This window comes from Tubulanus polymorphus, chromosome 4, assembly GCF_964204645.1.
Source record: "Tubulanus polymorphus chromosome 4, tnTubPoly1.2, whole genome shotgun sequence".
In the NCBI taxonomy this organism is placed as follows: domain Eukaryota; kingdom Metazoa; phylum Nemertea; class Palaeonemertea; order Tubulaniformes; family Tubulanidae; genus Tubulanus; species Tubulanus polymorphus.
Genome location: NC_134028.1, coordinates 3,069,954 through 3,093,404, shown reverse-complemented (window position 1 = coordinate 3,093,404; position 23,451 = coordinate 3,069,954). Strand labels below are relative to the sequence as shown.

Sequence of the window (23,451 nt, the reverse complement as noted above, 5' to 3'; positions counted from 1 at the left end):
CATGGATTGCTAGGAAATATCATTTTAACAAATTCTTCCTAGGTATTACTATGCGGCTTTGAGTTCTCGTTAAAATTGGATCGTTAAACTTGTGTTTTATATAAATGTATCTAGAATAAAGCTTTTGTATTGGTGGGAGATGTATTCAATATGGTATGAAAATTTGAATTTACTCCCATGCCACAGTAGGAAAAGCGAGCTGTCAGATTTTAACCGTCAAGTGCTGCCCTCCCTCGCATGCCGCAGTATGAATTCTGTCTGCACGTACAGGCACCTAGTGGAATTTCTGCGAATTAGTACAAAATGGTGTCATGTGATCGTTCAAAATGGCGGTGAATGAGGAAGTGTTTCTCGATTCTGTCAAAATATTCTAAAAATTATTCTTCCATTTTGACGGTAATAAAAACACAAATCCATTCTTAATAAATCTCAGTGATTATATATGATGTGCAAAATTACCCACACCTTTTCGATTTGCAGCCAACTTAATCCATGAAATTGTTTTAACCAATTATTCCAGCTTTTTTTCTGATTTTGTGGGCTCTCTCTCACTCCTCTCTCTCAGTCCCACTCAAGCCTTGGCCCTATGCGTCACTAGGCCTACTAGTTATCCAAGTTTACTAAAAGACAAGTAAGGCCCTAGGGAGGCAGTGCAGGCAAGATAAGCTTGGATGTCATCAGGTCATTTTTAGATTTCTGGATAGTCTAAAACAACAACAGCTCTATCTATCATCTGTCATGACTATTGCACTTTTTGTACCCTCTCCTGAAAATGAATATGAAAAAATGTTGATATTTTGGACCCTACATCGTGTTTAATCTGTGCAGCACAGAAAAATCAAATTGATGTTATGTTTATTTATGTTTGTTTGTAGGATCTCTGTATATAACATCACACCATGGCGAGACAAGAAGACACTTTCAAAGAACGTCTGAAGCAAATATTTCGAATCAATAAACCGACATCTGTGCCTACTGTAAATGTAAAACCACTGACAAAAGAAATAGTATTCACGCCTGAATTACTGAAGGTAACCTACCAGTTGTCTGTCATCATTAATCTTAATTCTTTCGGCTGATTCTGATGTTGATGACCTTGATTTCAGGAGATAAGTACTGAAAGTCCTGCTCACATTCGTGTGAAAGTCCTGCGAGAATTATGTGAAATCGTTGCTATGAAAAGATTAGAAGAGGTGATAAAATTTGAAAGTGAAGTTGAACACAAGATAGTCGAATAGTGCATACACTGTGACGTGGAGAATAGATTAAGAGATTAAAACCCACTATATAGGCCTGCGAAATAAACAAAATCGAACTCAAGACAAGATTTTCAATACAAACAAAATGAATGAATCAGTTTGAATCGTAGATATGATTTCATATGATTGCAGAACGCTGTAGAGAGTGTTTGGCTGGCAATGCATGATTTATTAGAACCAAATGTTACTACTGAAAATAGACACTTGGCGCTGAAATTCCTTGAACACCTCATTCGTGGACAGGTACTGCAACAATCAGTTAATTAATGGAATTGCTAATGGCCTTTCATACGGATATGGATGAAATGTGCTTTTGTTTTCTAGTATGAAAAGCTCGGGATTTTGAGGGCGCACTTTTTTCGCGTTGTCAAAGGCCACGCATTGCTGGAAGATTGTCAAAGACGGTAAACAATCAGTTAATTATGAAGCTCTAACTGCCAACTTAAAGAAATCCCGATTAACAGTCTAAATTCTTAATACGTTATTTTAGGCTTGAATTATTCAAGACTTTGACCAAAGATGGCAAAGATCTGACGTATTTCGAAGAAGATACAGGTTAGTGCCATATAGACTTTTAAACATTGTAAACAATTTTTTCGCGTATCTCATCTTTGAATAGAATACCATAATCATTCGGTTTTTCAGGGCCGTTTCTGTTACAGTGGTTTCCTGATGTTTTCAATAGTGGCAACGTTGCTGAGTTTTTGATGTTATTGATGAACATATTAAAGTACAATGCAGCATACATGGATCATGACATCATTGCTGGATTCATTCAGTATGTAGGGAATATCCCCAGTAACAATAAGCGTGCTAATTCTTGTGAGCCGATTACGATTACCGTATTCTAATCTATTTTCAGTTATGTTTGCCAAATTTCAAACAAAACCAGATCTGAGGAAGATTTACAGGTAATTTTCACATCAGGTTTAGAAATAAATTGATAGTTTTTTAGTTTCCTTCTGTAGTTTCAGTTTGTTTTTGTTTCAGACGTGTTTGAACGTGTTCGATGCTGTAATTTGTTACAGCGTTCTACCGTCACAAGCTCTGTACGCATTCGTTACAACTTTGTGTCGACTTGTAAACATCGAAAAGTTTTGTCAAGTCAGTTGGAAGGTATCGTGAAATTGAATTTACAAAGTTTCTCAAATGTTATATTACGGAAAACGAATCCCACGCTTTCATTTATTTTCTTAATTCACTCGAGTAGTTGATGAGGAATCTGCTAGGAACTCATCTCGGGCACAGTGGTATTTATGTCATGTGTTCATTACTGAAAGACAACCATAACATGTCCGATTTCCACCTGCTGCGTGGAGCTATATTCTTCATCGGAATGGCAATGTGGGGCTCCAGAAGAGTTTCTACTCTGAAACATACAATGGCGTCGGTTCTTCCATCCGTATTACAGGTATCTACCAATCATCATTATAACTGACTATACTTGTATGAACTGATAAAACTAGTTTTCCTACATAAACTCTTTTTATAGTTTATTCTCAAACATATCTTCATTGATAATTACAGGCAGTTAGTCAGTGTAATCATCCGGTCGTCTCGTATGAAGTTGTCTTGTCTCTCGGACGTCTCGTGAAAAAGTATGGAAAAGAATTACAGGTTACAACGTGGGACATTATTATTGAGATTATTGAAGTGCTTATATCACAGATTGAAACGGTCAAGGTTTGTTATTTACTTAATCTAAAAGATTGCTCATCTTCTCCAACAGGGCCTATCATCATCAAAGTGTTGCTCATCTGTTTGGCATACAATATTTCTTGCAGGCTAAATCTGATACATTTGATGAATATAGTCAAAATTTACATGATTTATTGACGACAATTGAACAGTTATATGAACAAGACCAGTTCTACTGTTCACCTGACTCTCCAGACCGCTTCTTTTCCATCATCGAAAAATGTGCCAATTGTCGCCCGGTGAGTACCGATGTTTAATCCAGTTTGGCTTTCTAAATTCACGCTTACACGACAGCTACAGATGAAATTAGATTACAAAGGTGAAATTTTCATAACTTCTCTTTACTTTATCGTCGGTAGGAAAGTTCCGTTCTTGTATTGATATCGTATAAAGCCGAAGCTATTCATCCAACAAAAGGAAATTGGATTCTGCATTTATGTCAACTTATGGAGAAATATTACAGGTTTGTGTGGAGGAGAACCAATGAAAATATTCTCATCTTCCTATGCTATTAGCATTGTAAAATAGCTTGTGGGCGCTCCAATTAAAATGCCAGAGTTATGTACAATGAATTTCAGGTCAGAAACGAGGACTCAAATCCGTATAAAAGCATTAGGAATCTTGTCTAATGTATTGAATTCACACAAAGATGTGTATGAGGTTAGTATTTATTCCGACCTTGCTAGCTAACACATACCTCAATCAGAATAACTTTACCACTTGTAATATTGCAGGATGAACTCATTGAACAGGTTGTACTGCCTCAGCTGACTAACTTAGATCTTGATCAAGATGTTGAAGTGCGCAACAAAGCGGTTGAATTGCTCGTTAGTCTTGCTAAATCCTGTCAGACCGCAAAATTTATAGATATTCTAGATCACCTCGAAAAGGTAGTGTATTGACTTGATTTCATGAACGATATATGATCAGGTTGGCCACTTACCTGCAAATCAGGGAAAAGTCGGGGAGATTTCTTTTCTTTAAAGAAGTCGGGGAATTTTGTTTTAAAGCTAAAAATCAGTGGAAAGTTAGGGAAATATGTTAAGATTGCTAGATCGCGCGTAAAATCAAACAGTTTCTGTCTATGTCTTACGTATTTGACTGATTGGATACCAAGCAGATAGGGTAAACAACTTAGTGTCAGGGAAAAGTCCTGTATGCTTGATGTGCCTAAATGCTTAATTACAAGCTCTTAGATATTTTGAATGGAACTGATTTTAGGTAGTTTGTCGTAATTTCACACAAGCTGTATCCACTACTTCCATTACATCCAGTATTTCACTGAGTGAAACGAGTCAAGAATTCACGAATATAGTCGCAGACGATGCCAGCTTAAAAGATGCAAAAACTGCCGCGTTGGGACTTGTCAATATTTTCAAGGTGATTATAACCCGATATGTTGTTATAGCAAACCGCAAATGAATTAATTTCATGGTAGTGATATTCGTTTTTCTTGATATTTCAGAATAAGATATATCGCAGTCAGAGTCACGCCGTGCGAACGTATGATTTACTGATCGCCATCTTAAAATCTCATTACGAAGAGAAGAATACGTTGAAAACCGCTTGTGAAATACGACAAGCTGTAAGTATCGAACTGAACCGGCTGCCGTCTCTGTTTCGCTCAATCAGGCTATCGTTATTTTCCTGTATTCATGGTTTTTCTGTAGATATTCGAATGTTTGTTGTTGCTAAGAGCTGACTCATTGTGTCGACTCGGATTTCCGAGTAAAGAAAAAGAAAATAAATATGCCTACTCGCCATATCTTATCTGTGATACCTTGTAAGTATGATTGGTACAAGTTTTCCCCTTTTGTCCTCACAAAATAACCATAGCGTATCTGTAATATGCTTATGCTTTTGAATTGTAGTGATGAGAGAACTGAATCATTCTTAAAACGAGCGATCAGTGTCAGCTGTTCTCCTCCCGTTATTGCTCCGACTAGTAACTTCGGCCCTCCGTTACAAGTCACCGTTCTACCTTACGCGAAGGTTATTTCGGCAATTCTCGACTGTCTCGAAGTGGTCAGTAGAAAACTTCTATTTCATCTCTACTATAGATTATCAAATATAATACCTATATAAAAGTCTGCCAATTTTTCTATTTTTCGCCAGGAACTGGATTGGCCAGTTATGAAGCTGGTTCTGAACAGTTTACCCGATGTAATGCAGAATAAAACTCTGATTTTATCAGCGTATAACACTATTGACAAGTTATGCTCAAAACTCTGTACCTTGGTATGTATTTAGATGAATCTATTAAATCGATCTTTGAAAGCTGTAATTTTCTTGTGATAAGACGTGTGTTTTTTTGTGTGTATTTTATGAAGGTGAATGATCCACATCTTGGATTGATGGATCGATTATTGAATATTCCACCGCACTTCACTCGCTCAGATTTTCACAGTCACATCTTTCCTGTACTGACGTGTTTAGCGTCTTATCATAAATTTCTTGACAAATCAAAACAGGTACGTCATAGTCGTATAGTCGCACCCACCACATACATTTACCCATATTGATTTATCTATTCTATTCCTTGACTATTTCACTCACTTGATTGCAGATTGATTTAGTCGGATGTTTAAAGTTTGGCCTCGTATCGAAATGTGCAAAAATCTGTGTATCGACATTGACAGTTTGTACGCTTGAGATGCACGATATAATGGTGCGACAAGTCTCTGCTGTTCTCGTGCGTCTGTCTCAAATTTCTGCTACCGTTTCTATGGCGAGTCCGATGCTGGAATTTTTGTCTAGTAAGTGAGAATTTATGAGAAAAGATACGTTTTTCTATGACCATTGAAGCGGTCAGCTAAATCTAACATCTAATGTATTTATAGGTCTAATTAGATTACCGAAATTGTACGCTAATTTTGTCGGCAAGGAATATATGAGCATCTTTGCTATCGCATTACCTTACACAAACCCATTCAAGTGAGTATATCAGACGTTGATTATTCATGTTTTAGACACTTTCAGTAAACAGTGTTTAAAACCAGGGGAGGATCCAGGGGTTCACTAATTGCCTAAAACCTCCAGGAAAGATTGGGATCTACGTTTCCAGGATTATTGTATAAGCCTAGCTACCCACTGTAGATACTTCAGCTACTTATAACCCCATCAATTCATATCACAACGCGTCTCAGAAAGCCAAATTCTAGAAATATTCAGCCATTTGAATGTATGAACCCCCCATGCAAAATTCCTATTTATGTATTGTATTATTCATATGATTTTATATTGAAGGTTTAATCACTATACAGTGTCTTTAGCTCATCATGTGATAGCAATGTGGTTCCTTAAATGTCGTCTGCCGTTCCGACGAGACTTTGTTTCATTCATCAACAAGGTACAAGACATTATTTTCGCTGAGAGATGAACTCTCTGGTCAGTAGACTGGCTAAATTGCCTAGATTTCTTTGCAGGGATTGAAAGCAAATGTTCTGCGACAATTCGAAGAGACATCAAAACTGCACCTGTTGAACCAGGATTCGAGTGAACGTGGTCGTATTCGCAGTTTCAACGAGACTATGATACGCAGGTTTGTATTTGTATTATCACTTCTCTTAGAATGCATAAAAGCAGTAGATTATGAAACTGCCTACGGGACGGGTCTCTGCGGAATATTACTGGTAGTTCATTCATGGATTTAATTGATTTTAAATGTCATATTCATCCGCTGTGCCAAGAGAAAGAAATAAGTGATAGATAAAATCATTGATTGATTTTTCCACCATTCAGTTCTAGTACAAACATACCAGGTTCCCCAACAATGGAGACTCAACCGTAAGTAACCTTGTAGTGATTGGAAATCCAGTATAGAGAAAATGTTTTGTGTGTTTATTTCTTCTTATAGTCTAGTGAGTTAACAGACATTTGAGTATTAAATCCATGAAATATATGCTTTATAAGTTACAAAGGTTGAGGAAATGTCTTCTTTTCGAAAGTATATAGTTATTCATTTGAAATATGTTTATATAAACTGGTCCCTCAGATGCTTCCATTTATAGTATTTTCTCATATAACAGCTTTTACTGGTATAACTATGTCTCATCCCAATTAGAAACTATGTTTAGAGTCAATGTCATAGAAATTCACATCTCCCTTTCTTACAAATTATCTTTTTTTATGAAATCTAAGAAAACATGGGATTGGATTGCATGGATCTTATATTTTTAATTGTTCTTGGCTTCGTCATGTATTTCAATATGGGTCGTACCATTCCTCTGCATATATCACTCTATCCCAAGTGTTTTGGGGTAATGATGCTAGGTCAATGCGTCAATTGTACCATGCTGAAATGAAATTCAGAAGGTAGGCATAGTGTTAGGGATTTCCCACTATTTTCTAGCCTGGTAGTTTTGAATTTTTCTCCGCAATGTATCCTAGTTTAGTTCACCTAATAAAAAGACCAACTGTTATAATATCCAAGAGTATTGTTTTTATCGCTATATGTCAGAAACTAATATCGCACTTCTGTAGTAGTGACTAATATTAATGTTTGGTATACCCCGGTATTGTCCCGGTATCTAACTGTGCATTGTTGTGATGACGGATATCTCGATATTGATTTGTGTTCAATTAATTTTCTTACGCAGACGTCCGAACAACCGACCTTACAGCGTTGCTGGACCAGTTGCAGAACGACATGTCCGTGAAGTCGGAGATAAACCATCCGAGAAAACTCAGAAAAGTCCAAACAAAGCAGTCGATGAAGACATGTCAATCTTTCACAAAGAACTATCAGACACATGTATTGATATGATGGCTAGATACACATTCTCTTCATGTTCATCTATGCCTAAAAGGTTAGTTTATCACGATTCTTGATCTCAAAATCATAAGAAATAAGAGCCGATATTCCAGAAAGTGTCTAGAAATCCTTTAACTTCTGAAGTCAATGATTCCACAATTTTCCTGAGAAATTTTAATGTTTTTTCAGAACCCCGGTGACCGAATTCATATTGTCTGGAGGACAGAGTCAAAGCTGGTTGATTGGCAACAAGTTGGTTACAATAACCACAAGTGGTGGTGGTAACCGCGTCAGTGGTCTGTGCGAGAAATGTGAAAATGTCTGTCGAGCTTCACAAGCTTTAGAATCAACACCTAATAAACAACATAGGGACAGTATCGGTAGTAAAGATAGCCCTAACCCTGTTATTGAAAAAAGGTTTGTACAATCGGTGTATAAAAACCTTATGGCTTTCTTCGATCTTGAAAATGCAACCCTTGTCTCATCCAAGCATCCAGTTAAATCATTTGTTAATTGCTTGTATTATAGTTTGGAGACGAGTTCGGCGTCTGATTTGAGATCTAAACGTAGGCGACACCAATCAGCAGCCGTCATGAGCGTCAGTAATAAATCTGTACCAGATAAACCTACGAGTCAAGATGATATACAACTGCACACTAAGGTAACACGATATCTTAGCCTTGTTGATATTTCAGTGAGAGGTAGCTTGATTTTGAGATTCAGAATTTCATGGTTTCTGTTTGTAGTTTTCCGAAGAGATGAAACCTTCACCTTCAACGTCAGAACCTGAGCTGCAGATGCCGTTCAGTTCAGCAGATATAGATTTATTATTACAGAGCGTTGATGACATTTTATATAGTAAGTAGCAAGCTTTATAGAGCTAGTTGTTTCGATATGCATGATCAAATGATTTTTTATTGATAGATAAGTTTAATTTAAGATAGCGAGTCCCTATTATTTGTTGTTATTAAGTAGACCTTAAAACTCACTTTTTTAAATGAAACTTATGATTGAAATGTCATAATGGGGCTCTGTAGCGTTACGAGTGTGTAAAGAGAACGTTATATTAAGATTAACATTATCATCACTTTCATTATAATTTGAATTCCTATTATTCTAGGTCATCGACCGAAGGCAACAGATTCAATGCCGGGTGAAACGCCTCATTTGTGTAGTTGCTGGTGTCAAGGTTGGGCGGAGGTCTACATTCGTCGTCCGACCGGTAACGTATCGTGGATGATGCGCGTTCAGAATGACCAGCTCATCCCCAGTGAAGTTCAGGATTTCCCTCTCGATGATATTTCGTCGTTGTTTCTCGAACACGCCGAGAGTTATGATTATCGACACGCTCGTATCGACAGCGAAAGTCTCGGTGACAGCGAATACGAACTTCTTTACAAGAAAAATTTCGACACGGATGACAGCAAGAAACCAGCGCTGTCTCCGCGACGTAAACTCGCATCGTCTGGTAAGTTATTCCTTTTTCTGCATCTGATTTTCTGATTTCTGCTTCTTTCTTTCTATGGTTGTACATAATATTCACTCCAAATACTTGTTGATAAATGAAACCTTTTCGATGTGTTGAATTCCACTAAGTGTACATCAACTACTCAAACTGTTTCTATAGATTTTTCTGTAGATATAGTCTAATGTTATTCCTTTATTTTCTTTCAAATATAGTTCACGTTTTTCCACTCTGTCGTTGGCTTTTATTAACATTTTTCACTAATGTTTGACAGCATATGAACGACTATGCATTGCTTTTGCATTAATTTTGCTCTTTGGTTAGCGCAGATTCATCAAATACATCTCCATCTCAAAAGAAAACCACTCGATACTGTTTTATTATGGGTAGTTGGTTGATCTATTTATTTTACTTATATGTTGTGTGAATGTTCTATATATACACATGTACAGAACCACCAAAATTGACGTGGATGCTTGACACGCCCCCATCAGACCTGCGCAGAAGTAGTTTAACCACCGGTAGGTAGTTCATAGATGAAATTTCCGAGCTCCTGAGTGTTATCTAGTTTTCCGAGGTAACAACGATGATGACCATCAATCAATGGAAAAAATATAATCTTTATGATACATTCTAGTTTATATACATATACTCTTAAATATCACAACAATATCATTATTAAGAACCATATGTATTTTCATTTTAAGTTCACATGCTTTTGGCTTATGCTCACCCAGTAACTTATCTATGCCTTGCTTCATTTCACTTGATATCTGTATATTCAAATGGATGCTTTCATTGTTCACTCATTGTTTTTCCAACGCTTATAGAAACTCTATCGTTTGATATCTCTTATGAAATTAATCTTAACGAATAACTTAAAGGATTCATTGTTAGGTATTTGATATATTTTGAGTTATATTCAAAGTGATTGTGATATTTTTTGCAGTATCAACAGTTGAAGACACAGAGGAAAAAACTGAGGTATGTACTTGAGATTTTCACATTCGTTGGAGTGGAGATGATTTCTCGGTTAGAAAGCAAATCTTTATTCTTCTTACAGACTAACAAATCTCCTGATATTCTCAACAAGAAAGGTTTACGAAAAGTTCATTCATCACCAAATATGATCAGTGAATGGTCGTTTGATTCTAATACGAGTAAGGATAATAATCTATCGCAATCTATGGATCAGACTACACCGCTGACTACTGGTGAAAAGAACACAGTTATTAATAGTCTTCTGACTGCAGTTGATTCTGAGAAGATTGCTGAAGGGAATGCTGGTACCGAGCAGCGACACAGTCCTTTCATCGACATTGAAACGAAAATGGAAGTAACAGCGGGATCTTCAGTGACTGGCGATAATTCGATAGACGGTAAAACTTCAGATAATAATAATAAAGACAGTGATGTTGATCAGAGCATACGGGCTGGAGAGAGAACCGACGAAGTTAAAGAATTACCATCTACTCTGACAAATAAAACAGTTCGCGTAAAACAACGGGGACATACCGTAGCGATAATGATGCCCGTGCTCGAAAGTTCAGCCGATAAAGAGGATATAACGAAGGGTAGAATTTCTAAAGAAGGGCTCAGTCCGAGTTTCGTATTCCTGCAGTTATATCATAATTCATTCATTGCTTCGGGTGATGAAAGACCGAAATTGGTTCCACAATCAGAGGTACGGACGCTCCGATCTAAACTTGATGAATTTATTAAAAATTGATTATATTTTTTCAAATGATCTTGTTCTTTTTGAAAGGTGGTTGAGAGGGCTATCAAAGTATTGGATCGTATCCCTGCGTATGAAACTCATAAGATTGGAGTATTGTATGTTGGTCCGGGACAGGTAATTTCAAAATCATTGGTCACCGATACGTGTTTTTCATTCCATGTTGGTATTTCATATATATTGAATTCTGTTCTTATGTATCAGGCAACTAATGAAACAGAGATTTTATCTAATGTCTACGGATCGTCGCGTTATGCTGCTTTTCTCTCTGGTCTCGGCACGTTGCTCTATCTTAAAGAATGTAATCCAGAACATAATTACGTCGGTGGTCTCGATACAACGGGTGGAGCTGATGGACAGTTTGCTTATAGCTGGCATGATGATATTATGCAAGGTGACTCATTGAGTTTTGAGTTTATATTTTCTTAGTTAATCAGAAGCTTGATTTAAATTGTTTATCTTTATTTGTTATAGTAATCTACCACGTCGCAACTTTGATGCCAAATAGAACCTCCGATCCAAACTGCAACGCGAAGAAACTTCATATCGGTAATGATTACGTCACTATTGTGTATAATAATAGCAGCGATGAATACAAGATTGGCACTATTAAGGTAAGTGTGAAAATATGTGGTAAATATGCGATTCTAGTCTGATCATTTTGACGAAATGACTGAAAAAATCATTTCAGGGTCAGTTTAACTATGTGAATATAGTGATTCAACCATTAGACCACGGCTGTAACTCAGTCACAGTTCAGGCTCGACCGGAAATTGCGGAAATAATCGGTTTGGTAGATATTAAATTGATCTCCGATGCGAAATTAGCTGTATTAGCTCGACAATTGGCCCTTCATGCTAATGTAAGTTTCTCCATGATCAGCTCAAAATACTTCATCTCAATCTAGATCTGATTGAATTTTGGATTTTTACTTTTTCTTCAGCTGGCGTCGATGATTTTGCAACGCCACAAAAATAACGTCTCCGACCCATACGCTTCGAACTGGCTCGAGCGTCTACGACAAATTAAGCGACTTCGACAAAAAATAAATCAAGAGAAAAGCGGTGACGATCAACAAACAAGTAGCTCACGAAACGGCTCGATACAAGAAGATTTCACGGATTACGTGTGAGAAAAGAACTCCCTTAAACTTTTGCTGAATATTTGTAATCATATACACGCTCGACTAGTCCTTCCCCATCATGCTGAATTCTAATACATGTATACTATTTGCAGTGTTGTTACAGTTCTTACATGTTTGTTTATATATACAAACTCTAGTCTTCATTAATTTCTAGCCCTCAGAAGAAATGTATTGTATTGTTTGAACTGTCTTATACAAGAGACCGTGCATAGCCTATGTACCGGTATTTGCATTGTATTGTTGAAAATGAAAATAAATCTTTTCCTATTGAAATCAATGTCATGGTGTTGTGATGTGGTATTTTTCATCTCATAAAATGCCTTTAGCCCACTCATAAGGGAAGTTATGGTATAATTCTGGTCCACCATATGTGCCAAATTTATGCTGTAATCTGGTATCCTATGTACGCATCAAGAGGTAAGAACAATTCGGTTTTCTTCACTCTGGGTCACAGACACTCTGGTCGGTTGGATCATGTCGTCTGAATTCATTTGGTGGTGCACGTGCACTAAGGACACTTTCATCAATCTTGGAGTAATCATATGAAATGATTACTCAAGCATCAATCATGCGGAATTCCCACCCCAAACCCCTCCGGGATATCAACTTCCAGCCATCAAAGCATTCCTTTCCATTCAAAGGCTATTTGAAGTAATTTCTGAGGAAGTCATCACTTGTTTCTGATGGGAATAGTTGTGCTATTCCAAGACACTAGACAAACGCATACTCCTATCCTATATTGAAATCACAGTAAATAAACTAACGAGCCTCCTATATGATAATATTATGAAATTCTTTTTAATATATTTGTAAAATAACCAAAATATATGTACACAATGGACAACGATTGAAACCGCAAATTACTCGTATATTAATTCATTAAATCAACCATAACTTTCGTTTGGATAAATATACAAAATATTTGACAAAAAAAGAATTAAAAAGGGGATTATTATTTTATGGATTGAAGACATCGTTATCGGCATAGAATAGCAGATCTGATATGTACCAGTATACATGTAATATCCTTCTAGTTAATGAGAAATAGGCGTGTAGGCTATGCATAGATTCAGATATGGACGTTTTTTTCTTAACATATGTTCTCAAAAACTTAACATTTTTTTGGAATGATAGACATCAAATTTCAGTTAACGTTCTCAAGAAACAATAACAATGTTTTTGTTACAAATTGCATTTCTTAAAGTTTCTAAGTCATTTTTCGAAGGTTGTATGCGCAAGATGTAGTAGTAATCAGCAGATTTCGATAAACAAGTTTCAAAAGTTGATTATTTTTTGATTCAGTTTCGGACACTCTACGAACACTTCCACAAAATAATAGACATAGTTCCAGCAAAAAACATGTACAGTAAGTTTTTCACTTCATGCGTTATTTCAAATCCATATCCTTCACCGACCACTACGTGCCACGATGCTCCAAATTTCTTGTCCATTGTTTCTTTGATCATTTTGGCAGCATTCTGGAATATCAAAATCTGAATTGTTCACTGTATGGTAAGGTGGTTAGAGTTCAATTAAACCATTAGCAATGGCAGCCCCCAAGAGCTAGTCTAGTACCTAGCCATCGTTCCACACCGACCGGTAACAACGACTGGTTTTCAGACTACCCAATAGCAAGTTAGAAAATCCACATTTAGAATGAAAATTAAAGTCCTAATCTTTCCTTGAGCTAGCTCTAGTAGGCCTAGTTAACTCAATACAGCAACTTTCAACATTTCGCTCCATCACACTTCAACACACCTATGTATTGTGACAGCCACAGGCCCGGGCGGTTAGGCTTACCTCATTATTGCTAGCAAATTTTTCACAGGCAGTGACACATAATTCCATTGCTTCTACGCGCATTTCTTCTGGCATATCAGAGTGCTAAAAAAACAAACAAATCATAAACTATGGAGCTCTACACCATCCATCAGAGCCAGGCCAACTTATTGAGTTGACAATCTGGCTGGGCCCATAATAAAGGCCAAACGAAATTTGGATAATATATAATTAATATCGACAGAGACATATTTACCCGTATTAACGGGTAGGTGTGAACTCGTGCTTTAGTTTCTTCTTTCTTATCTTCCTGTGGTTCTGCCATGATGAGTTTTGCTGATTTTTTTTGTTGAAGAAACTGACCAACTTTCGACAGTTCTCCCTCGGCAGCAGTAGTGTCTACTGTTTCCTGGGGCAACGGCTCCACAATAAAACGTTTCGGTAGATAAGCGACATTTCCGGTTAATTGAATTGGATTGAATCCGGTTAAGATCGCCACTATCTCAATGTCGTCGACCGGATGTCCCGTGAGAGGATCTGGGGCCTGTCGTCACAGGTCTCGATAGAAAATGAAAAACTTTGCATTTTATAGACGAAATGTCAAAAGTGAACTCGATTGTTTACTATGCACACTGAAAATAATGTTAAGAACATGTTAATAATCTAAATTTATTCGTAATTATTTGATTATTTCAGATCAATGATATCATCAATTCGAAACATTAAATTAGGAGGGGAGCTGTTGGGAATCAAGTAATTTATTTTTATGGCCTTAAAAGTTCCACGATTGTTCAGCTGGCTACTGCTGGCGCGTATTCAACCCGGCAGTAGAACCCTTGGTAAAAGTGCAGATCCGCACCTCTCCGCGTAAATACACGGTTCAATCAATTACTTGATATAAAATTATTGATAGCCTAATAGATCGAAACGGAACGCCATATACTATTAAACTATACTTATTGCCTATTAGGCCTATTTTAGTGATAAAAGTTACTATATAAATGATACAGCAAGCAGGGCTTGATTATTAGCAAGTCCTATGTTTCTTTTTTTTATTAACCAGACCAGAGAATAATAACCTTTGCAGCCAATAAACCCTATCCCATTATGGATCTGTTAGGTTGTGTGATACAAACTGTCATTTATCTTCCTCCATCCTACATCAGAATTCTATGAATTTTTTTCCAGTGATTTCAGTTCGGTTCAATTCCACTGCGATGGCAGATATTCGCGCCTATGTCAAAACTGTTCTAAACTCATTAAGTCAGTCATCCGACCCGGAGAATGGATTACACTCCCTACAGGGAATCGTCTCACTACTAACTGAACGTAGATTATACAGAACTGTACATCTACCTTTCTCCGAGTCAGAGATTTCAGAAGTTTCAACGGATTTCATTCGGAACCATTATCCACGATTTTTGGAACGATTTCTGCAGATGATTTCCGTCGATTGGATCTCCAGATTCCCAAAGGATAGAATGAATAAGTTGATGGAACAAGTCGTACTGAACGGACCTCCAGCTGATAGTTTTATTTGCCTCACAACATGTATACAGTCTTGCAGGTAAAGATTATTCCATATCTAGGCTCAATTTTTGCAGTATTCCAATGTTTGGGATACTTTTGTGGATAACAGAAATAGAAATGACACCTCCCAATAGTAAACAAGAAATTTCTGATTGCGCCATTAGAAGATGTTTGATTAAATTCTTTCCTGGGTTTTCTGGTTTAGAAACTTAAATCTGAGGCAAACTGGGATAGCATACCTTACTTTGACACGGGATACCGACAATGGAGGATATCATCTCCCTAGCAGATACACTCTACAATTGTATGATTATTTCATTTTGCACGGATTTTCAATTGTGCAATGAATTATGTTTTGCAGCCTAGGATATCAGTGCAGCCTGTTAGTGTCTTTATTAGAAAAATATCTACTCGCGAAGAAACTGAATGAATTTTTATTGTCGGAATGTGCAGTGAAAAGTTTTCATCACAAAACTATGTGGGATCAACTCGTAGCTGGTTTGATCAGTTTTCCCGATAAAATGGCCAACAAATTGAAAACAGAAAACAGGTTGGGTAGATCTTATTACATGAATGAAACTTGAAAGATTAGATTTCATATTATTTAATGGTTTTATATATTATGGAACTCTCTTATTTCAGCGATGAATTTTTACCAAGAAAATACATTAGATACATATCAGATGGTATATTGTCTGCAATGGAACAGGCTCATAGTTGTTTATCAAAAGATAGTGTCTGCTCTTTAGAATTTGTCAGCATTCTCTGTGGGCGAATATGTTTTTGTGGATTTTCAGGTTTGAAAATTTCTGAACAAAAATATACCATTTAACCGTTTTATATCTTGACTATCGGAACATCATTTTGATTCATGTTTTACTGAGTTTTTTTTATTATTTCTAGATATTTTATGGGATGAGCTGTTGCCAGTTCTTATAAAACACGCTGAAAATGACTTCATCTGGAGACGTGTTTGTGAAAGAGTCATTACTGGTGTACCTGATAACTGTATAGAATCCGTCATTATTCCTATTATCAAACGAGCTGATTGGTAAATTTTCTCAAGATTCTCAAAACCCTAATCATTTTCTAATTTCATCAGAAACCAAGTGCTATTCATGTTTTAGGTACGGGTCTGTACATCAGTTGCTCGGTGATGCAGTGATAAACAATCATAAAGTTGAATTCTTACTTTGCAAGAAAATGCTGCTACAAAGATATTTCAAAGAGGTGCGCTATGCAGGAAATATCTCATCAAATTATTTAAGATATGTTTTTACTTATTTTGAATTATTGTGTGTTTCAGGGAAAAATACTTCAAAATATCATAGGTTATCTATCATTATCAAACGAAGGTAGGAAGCTGATTCCTAAGGTGTGTTACTGTAGTACATTCAAATAATCTATGCTTTTCCAACTGAGGTACTGCATACATTTCTAATTTCCATTATCTGTGATATCCAGGTATTGTTATCATTACTGCGAGTTTGGGGAGATGGTAGCGCTATCAAACATACATCTTATGAACAACACAGCTACATCACTAAAGCGATTCTTGTCTGCGTATCGTTCATGGATGAACAGCAGTTAAAACAATATAAAGACGGTAAATTAAATCATAATTAATCTCTGTGATATGAATAAATTAGGAAATATGTATCAGTAATTCAAACTGTTTCAGATGTGATGAGTAAAGTTTTAGAAGGTGTACAGCCACATTTAGAAAGTTCTGTACCTCAAATTCGCCTGCTGGGAATGTTTATTGGTAAACATCTGATTGTTTCAGTCGATCCTCAAGGCCATAAACTAGAATTCGAGGTAAGATCATTCCTAGTCGTTCCATTATTTGACTCCTCAATACACATGCATTATCGATGATATTTCCGACCTTTCATTTTAGACCCTAGTCTATGTGTCCATAATCACACTTATATATAACTCCCTTGTATTCTTTTACATAATTTTGTATATATAATCGTGATGTAATTCGAGGCAAAATAAAGTTATTATAATTTTATTTCAGGTAGAAAAAACTGCTGAAATTGATGAATTAGTGAAATTACTCGTCAAACCAACGCGTCCAGACTGTGTTCAACTACGAAGGTATCAATCATTACACCAAATATGCTACACCCGCTACGTGTTAAAGGTTTTGTTGAATATACCGGTACTCAGCTGATTCATTGCTAACAGGGATCTTCATGATATGACCATAGAAGACAAAGACTTGCATAAAGTTGGCAAACAAGAAACAAGTGACGAAAACAAGAAACAAGGTTTCACTTGTTCCGAAAATGAAGAATCTGATTTAGACAGGTGTGTTATTATTCGTTCCAGATTTATTCATTTATACACTTGTGTATACTATGATTCTCCTAGAGTGAAGGAGTTGAATATAATTCTGTTGCAGTGATGATGATCTTCAGCCTTATGACATGTCCCACGATGTACCAGTTTCAAAAGTGAAAAAGCCTTATTACATTCGAGACTGCATGGAAGGTAACAAGCACAAAAACCCACATATATTTATCGCTGCATTTGTGAATTTGTTACTAACTGATTCATTCTGATTTTGACAGGATTTCTGAGTACTGATGACCCAGACCGTGTGGAGTTATGCTTAAGTTCTGCTGAAGATCTCATTAGAAACGCCAACACGAATATAGACGAGGTATACAAATTTGGTTCAGATGATTTTACTATACAATGATTTTAGAAATAATTATTGTGTCTGTGTTTTCAGATCGCTGAAGAATTCGCAAAGATTTTGTTGCATTTAAACGATAATTTCAACACTACCGAATTCTCATCGTTACGAAGGAATGCATTGGTCGCGTTAACGGTGACATGTCCAGTCAAGGTAACGATGTTGTAAACTGTATGTGTGCACCTTTTTTCGATGGACATGTTTTTCATGAAAGAAACTTCAATCTTTAGGCAGCGAATTACCTAACACATGAATTCTATGAAAGGAACTATAATATCAAGCAGCGGTTGGACATTCTGGAGGTACAGTTTACCTTAAAACAAGACTTTATATTTGAAATTCTTAGACAATACACTATTTGAATATTTGATGTAGGTCTTGGCGGCTTCAGCAAAGGAATTATCAAAACCTTCGACATTGAATGACACTGCTGGTACATGTAATGCTCCACTTATTAAAGTCATCACAAAATCATCGCGAGATGAAGAGGAATCGTGGAGGGATGTCGTGCAGAAACGTATTGAAAGCAAAACTCGACGGTTCGGCAAAGGGAGGGTTAAACCTGATGTAGAACTGGTGAAGAACAAGTTTGCTTCAGTCGCTGGGAATTTCTTCTTCCCGTTAATGTTGCATTTTGACAGGTATTTGAAATGAGTGGATCCGTGAAAATAAGTGGATATTAATCCACAACTGTGGAGCTGATGAGTTTTGGATGTGTATTCAGTTTAACCCTGTATTTCAGACAAGAGAACACATTGAGATTGCTTGGTGAAGATTCATTGGTTTTGAGTCGGTTACTCTATACACTGGGCGTTATTATGTATGCAGCTTTACATTGTCCCGTAAGTCACTGTAAATTCAATATAGATTGATGATTGGAACCTTGTAACGACCTGGAGACCAGGGGCCAGTTGTTTGAAAGTCAGTTTGAGTGGATAGTTGCACTAAGTGACAATTTAAAGTTCATAGTTACTAGTTTACCCACCAGTTGTTATCTTCCACCAACTGTCTCTGAATATCTGTTTGTGAAGACCAATTAGTTTGTAATACCAGTATGAAACTAACTAAACTGTGATACTTAGACTAAATTCTAATATCACGTTTTTGTTATAACCAGATTCCACTCTACGTAAAGTGATAATCACCACATTCTACATGTATTTACATTTCAGGTTGCGATGAAAATGGCTTCAACGTTGTTACATTTTATATGGGTCATCAGATTTCATTCGGACTGGTATGTACTGGTACCATAAACTCATTTCATATCATTACTGCAAGGTTCCTACAATTCCTGGTATCCAGAATTCAAGAACTTTTCAAGGAATTTTCAAGGAGTAATTTTCAAAATTCAAGGAGGTTTTCGCGTTCATATAAATGGAAAAAAAGTCGAAAATTCAAAAACAAAATCCATGTTTTTCTCAAATTTTGATCAGTTGTTGTGTGTGCCGTTTTGGTTTTACATGTTTAAATGTTTTAAATCTCAAAGTGAAACAACTTTCACTCACAAGTCACACAATGAAGAATAATAGAATATACTGTCTTCTGAAAAGGACCTTTTGAAAATTTTTAATAGGACTTTCCCAGAATTTAAGGAGTGTATGGATATTTCTCAAAATTAAAGGATTTTCAAGGACCTTGAAAAATATATTCAAAAATCAAGGAGTTTTCAAGGAGTTGTAGGGACCCTGTACTGACCGCAGGTGTCGTATGAGAAGTATCAAATACTTGTTTATCATTTCAGTTTTGTCAGACGTGGTGCTTTGTTTGCTACGTCGATGGTCATTTTGTCGCTACCGGGATTTTTGTTCATGTCCGAACTACAAGCGGAAATCACCGAGGTCAAAGCGTGGATGGAATACGTCATCGAGAAAGATCCAGATACGGAGAGCAAGAAGTTAGCTATTCAAGCACTTTGTCTCTTAGAAAGCGCACTTAAAGAGGTAAATTAACCGGATCATCCTCACGTAACCACAAATCTTGGTCTTCAAAAACCGGATTCTTAAAAGAATTAAATGCCTCTAATTCAAGATATCATTTAATAATAACAATTATTTTATTCACACAACATTTCACTACAGCACGCTGTTATCTCTATAAATAATGTTTCATTTCAGGAATTTACGAAAGCCTCGCAGATGATGACAGAAGCACGATGACATAGCTTTCAATACGTTTCTCAATTACAACAATAATGTCCTAGTCAATTCTCATTGTGGTTCAAATAAATAACTTTTGATATTTTCTAAATCGATTGAGATTTATGATGTTCCATGTACTACGCTACTCAGGGACTTTCGACAATGCATTTATAGAGCTTGAATTCGATCTAAGATAAAGTATTTACAGAATTTTTACTGAAAAAGTTCTAATAATTCTATTCTGCCGCTAATTTTCATGTCCGTCATAAAATTTCGATAGGAAATCGGAAGGCCTGGGTTTCTGCGACTCCTTGAAGAAAGTCATGATGTGGTGTTTCTGCTTCCAGATTTCTTTCGTTTCGACAAGATCCATTTGTCCCTGAATTGGAAAGGATCAAACGTTCAATTAAAAATATGTAACAACTAGATACAGACTGCGACTGAGTACTCGATCATCCTGTTTAACTAAGGGGCTAGGCTATGAAAAGGGCCTACACAGTCCCTCTCAGCAATGAATCCAACCTTATGGTATCACAAGACTGCCGCAGTACAAAACCCGGCCCGCAGTTAGCCTGATTAGTATGAACCAGCCCCTTTTGAATTTAAGGCGCTTGAAAATGCTCATGTTCAACTGGCTGTGGGTCTACTCAATTTTCGCTAAGACTTTCAAAATTGTAAACTGTCATTTTTCTCCCTTACCTTGATTACCAATAGGTCTATATTTCGCATATCAGTGACATGGCGATTCTTTTCAAATTCTGCTCTGATTTTATCGCGACCCATTTGAACAGTAATTGGTACGTCATATTCCATTACTGAAAATATAGCGACATATTCTCTTATAGTAGAATGGCAACCATTGATTCACAGCATTTGACCTGTCCACTCCCGAACGAAATAAAAATAAAATTAATTTGAATTGACAGTTGATCAGCAAGGCATAGCTTTACTCTCGATGGACAGTTCGCAAAATACATACCGACATATGGAATCTGTCGATACCAAGCTTTATACAGATTTAAAACCCGACGTCTAGCATCTTCTTTATTCGTGGAAAGTATGGGTTTAACTTGCTTTACTCCCTGCCTCAAAGCAGAGGCTGCGCTCGACGCCATTTTGTAAATAACTCGCCTGCCTCAGTTCTCAGCAGCAAATCTAGACTGGTTACCGACACTAGCCCGCAGTATTACATTAGTTCACAGAAATGCCGCTTGGGGACCGTACAGTGCTGCCTCCAGCTTCCTGCGACGAGTTTGGTGGTTGGCGAATAGACTGGTTGCTGGTGTTCATCTGCGAATGCAAAATTGGACAGGCAACCAGTCTACTTGGTGGAAAGCCTCTGCTCTTGTAACTTACCCCGCGAAATTCAAATGGTTTGATTATTATGTTAGATCATCAACTTATCAAGACAATCTTCTATAAGCTATGAACTCAAGTTATCATCAAAAGACAATCTGACACTTAAAACTTTCCCGAGATGCAGAAGAATGCATTCTGGTACAGCTGACTCCTTTTTGATTTCATCGTGTTCGATCACAACAAAAAACAAATTACTAAAACCCATTTAAAAGGCACCAGCAACGTTACTTTTTGTCCAACGTCATTGAACTAGTTAAAAACATTTCCCGATATTCCAGTTTATTTATTGAATGATGTTTGACAGTCGTTTTCGGTGGCAAAAGTATATTCCGCCAAATTTCGTATAGAGATACATTGGGGTACATATATTATATATCGTTATTCTGTTAGGCTAAAAAATGATACCTCGTTTCTCCGCAGCGGTCGTGTCACTTTTGTAAACTGCAATAATCCAGTTTCATAGACTGGTATCGACATAGCCAGGGTTAACTCTCTTGAAAATGAATTGAGTTAGCCCCGGGTTAAAGTTGATACCAGTCTATAAACTGACCCCTGATCATGATTTTAGAAAAAAGTAATGTTGGGACCGACCGGGCGAACCTTTGACCTCAGCAGAAAACAAGTAGGCCTATTGTTTGTTAGCCTTACAAAAAAACTTTTGAACACAGAGTCTTTAACGTTAACGTCCTTATCATTGTATATGTTTACAACTTGACCGACTGTGGCCAGCCACTAGGGGGCGCGGTGTGCAGTCAGGTGAGCGTTCTATTTCATCATGAAATACTATTCTTAACTCTTTTCCAATTTAATGATAAATAGCGCTGGTAATGCACAAACGGCTGAAATCGTGGCAGCGATGTAAGTAATAATTGAAAATCCTACATAATTTATTGTTGATGATGTGACTATGGCCGAACATAATGATCCAGCGCTTAGGAAGGTTTGTAAAACTGAAAACAGTCTCCCCTTCACCCCGGCATAGCGCGAATTAGTCGCGATCAAACTACAAACTACCGGTAAACTTAACCAAACAGCCAGCATACCGATACGAAAAATGATCTCCGGTATCATGTACATCCAGATCGTTCTGAGAGACGGGTAGAGAATATTGGAAAAGGCGAGCGCAAAGAATCCGAACGATATTATGAGCGACTTTTTGATTTTCGAGAATATGTAGTTTTTTAGGACGAGCAGAAATGAAATGGTCACGAGAGCGTCCGATAGAGAAACGATGGCTATTTGCCAGAGTTTAGCGTGTATTACGGTCAATTCCCATTCGGTTAATAACGGTTGTCGCATCAATTTCACGAATGAACACATAAACGCCAGCAACATCAATAACGTCAAATACCGATCGAAGAAAACGTGTTTAACGACCTGGCAACATTCGCCACGTTTGATTTTCAGATCCGTAAACGTTTCGAAACTTTCAGAATTCGTGTCGACGAAAAAACAAATAAATCCAGTTACGCAACAAACGCCGATTATCGGGAAGAAACAGGACTGGTCGCCGATGTATTCACTCATAATGAAGAAAACTGGCGTGAAAAGCGTCCCTAGCACCTGACCAAAATAAGCTATGCTGATCGCGCTGGTGCGGTCGTTTTCATCCGGATTTACCAGAGTCAGTAAAACCAGACAAGCGATCAAAGTAAATACGCCAGATATTCCAGATATCAGACGAGCTGCAGCGAACACCCAGATCGACGGAGCAAACGCGCATACGACTGCTGAACCTAACGATGCGAACGTACCGATAATCAACGGAATTTTTGCTCCGAAAACATCGATTACAAAACCAACTAAAAATCCGAATAATATTTCCGAAGTTGGTTGAAGTAGAACCACAAGCACGGACTGTCGTCTGACTTCATCGCGTAG

At 37.1% G+C, this 23,451-nt stretch overlaps 4 protein-coding genes across 7 annotated transcripts; 2 read left to right on the top strand and 2 right to left on the bottom strand.

Moving 5' to 3' along the window:
- Positions 1 to 291: 291 nt before the first annotated feature.
- On the top strand, positions 292 to 12,331 carry LOC141904669 (tuberin-like). The gene is made up of 38 exons (XM_074793301.1): positions 292 to 396; positions 876 to 1,031; positions 1,107 to 1,193; positions 1,392 to 1,502; positions 1,584 to 1,663; positions 1,750 to 1,814; positions 1,905 to 2,037; positions 2,122 to 2,170; positions 2,250 to 2,375; positions 2,470 to 2,670; positions 2,787 to 2,942; positions 3,044 to 3,196; positions 3,317 to 3,420; positions 3,536 to 3,617; positions 3,692 to 3,847; positions 4,179 to 4,337; positions 4,423 to 4,542; positions 4,628 to 4,740; positions 4,829 to 4,982; positions 5,073 to 5,195; positions 5,288 to 5,428; positions 5,524 to 5,713; positions 5,798 to 5,891; positions 6,204 to 6,306; positions 6,383 to 6,498; positions 7,556 to 7,765; positions 7,900 to 8,127; positions 8,239 to 8,371; positions 8,457 to 8,568; positions 8,831 to 9,178; positions 9,628 to 9,696; positions 10,125 to 10,159; positions 10,239 to 10,859; positions 10,941 to 11,027; positions 11,115 to 11,304; positions 11,385 to 11,524; positions 11,602 to 11,772; positions 11,854 to 12,331. Exons 2-38 carry the CDS (start codon positions 900 to 902, stop codon positions 12,040 to 12,042), a joined length of 5,481 nt encoding a protein of 1,826 aa, XP_074649402.1. The 5' UTR covers positions 292 to 396; positions 876 to 899; the 3' UTR covers positions 12,043 to 12,331.
- A 570-nt stretch (positions 12,332 to 12,901) lies between these two features.
- Positions 12,902 to 14,366, bottom strand: LOC141904542 (dynein axonemal light chain 4-like). The gene is made up of 3 exons (XM_074793138.1): positions 14,090 to 14,366; positions 13,855 to 13,938; positions 12,902 to 13,532 (listed from the first exon to the last, which is right to left on the bottom strand). The coding sequence occupies exons 1-3, from the start codon at positions 14,156 to 14,158 to the stop codon at positions 13,368 to 13,370; spliced, it is 318 nt and encodes a 105-aa protein (XP_074649239.1). The 5' UTR covers positions 14,159 to 14,366; the 3' UTR covers positions 12,902 to 13,367.
- LOC141904539 (telomere length regulation protein TEL2 homolog) lies at positions 14,351 to 20,292 on the top strand. 4 transcript variants are annotated; one of them, XM_074793133.1, is made up of 21 exons: positions 14,351 to 14,389; positions 14,530 to 14,672; positions 15,022 to 15,400; positions 15,725 to 15,913; positions 16,006 to 16,160; positions 16,267 to 16,414; positions 16,491 to 16,593; positions 16,670 to 16,738; positions 16,828 to 16,969; positions 17,045 to 17,181; positions 17,387 to 17,466; positions 17,557 to 17,679; positions 17,774 to 17,862; positions 17,943 to 18,034; positions 18,107 to 18,223; positions 18,301 to 18,372; positions 18,446 to 18,711; positions 18,813 to 18,912; positions 19,243 to 19,307; positions 19,815 to 20,013; positions 20,188 to 20,292. In XM_074793133.1, the coding sequence occupies exons 2-21, from the start codon at positions 14,600 to 14,602 to the stop codon at positions 20,227 to 20,229; spliced, it is 2,640 nt and encodes an 879-aa protein (XP_074649234.1). In that variant the 5' UTR covers positions 14,351 to 14,389; positions 14,530 to 14,599; the 3' UTR covers positions 20,230 to 20,292. The 4 variants fall into 4 exon arrangements, with proteins under 4 accessions (XP_074649234.1, XP_074649236.1, XP_074649237.1 ...); XM_074793135.1 differs by lacking the exon at positions 14,530 to 14,672 and having other exon boundaries at positions 14,361 to 14,476; XM_074793136.1 differs by lacking the exon at positions 14,351 to 14,389 and having other exon boundaries at positions 14,429 to 14,672; positions 17,150 to 17,181.
- A 65-nt stretch (positions 20,293 to 20,357) lies between these two features.
- LOC141904541 (NADH dehydrogenase [ubiquinone] 1 alpha subcomplex subunit 6-like) lies at positions 20,358 to 21,351 on the bottom strand. Its single transcript, XM_074793137.1, has 3 exons — positions 21,191 to 21,351; positions 20,911 to 21,026; positions 20,358 to 20,590 (listed from the first exon to the last, which is right to left on the bottom strand). Exons 1-3 carry the CDS (start codon positions 21,324 to 21,326, stop codon positions 20,459 to 20,461), a joined length of 384 nt encoding a protein of 127 aa, XP_074649238.1. The 5' UTR covers positions 21,327 to 21,351; the 3' UTR covers positions 20,358 to 20,458.
- Between the last annotated feature and the right edge of the window lie 2,100 nt (positions 21,352 to 23,451).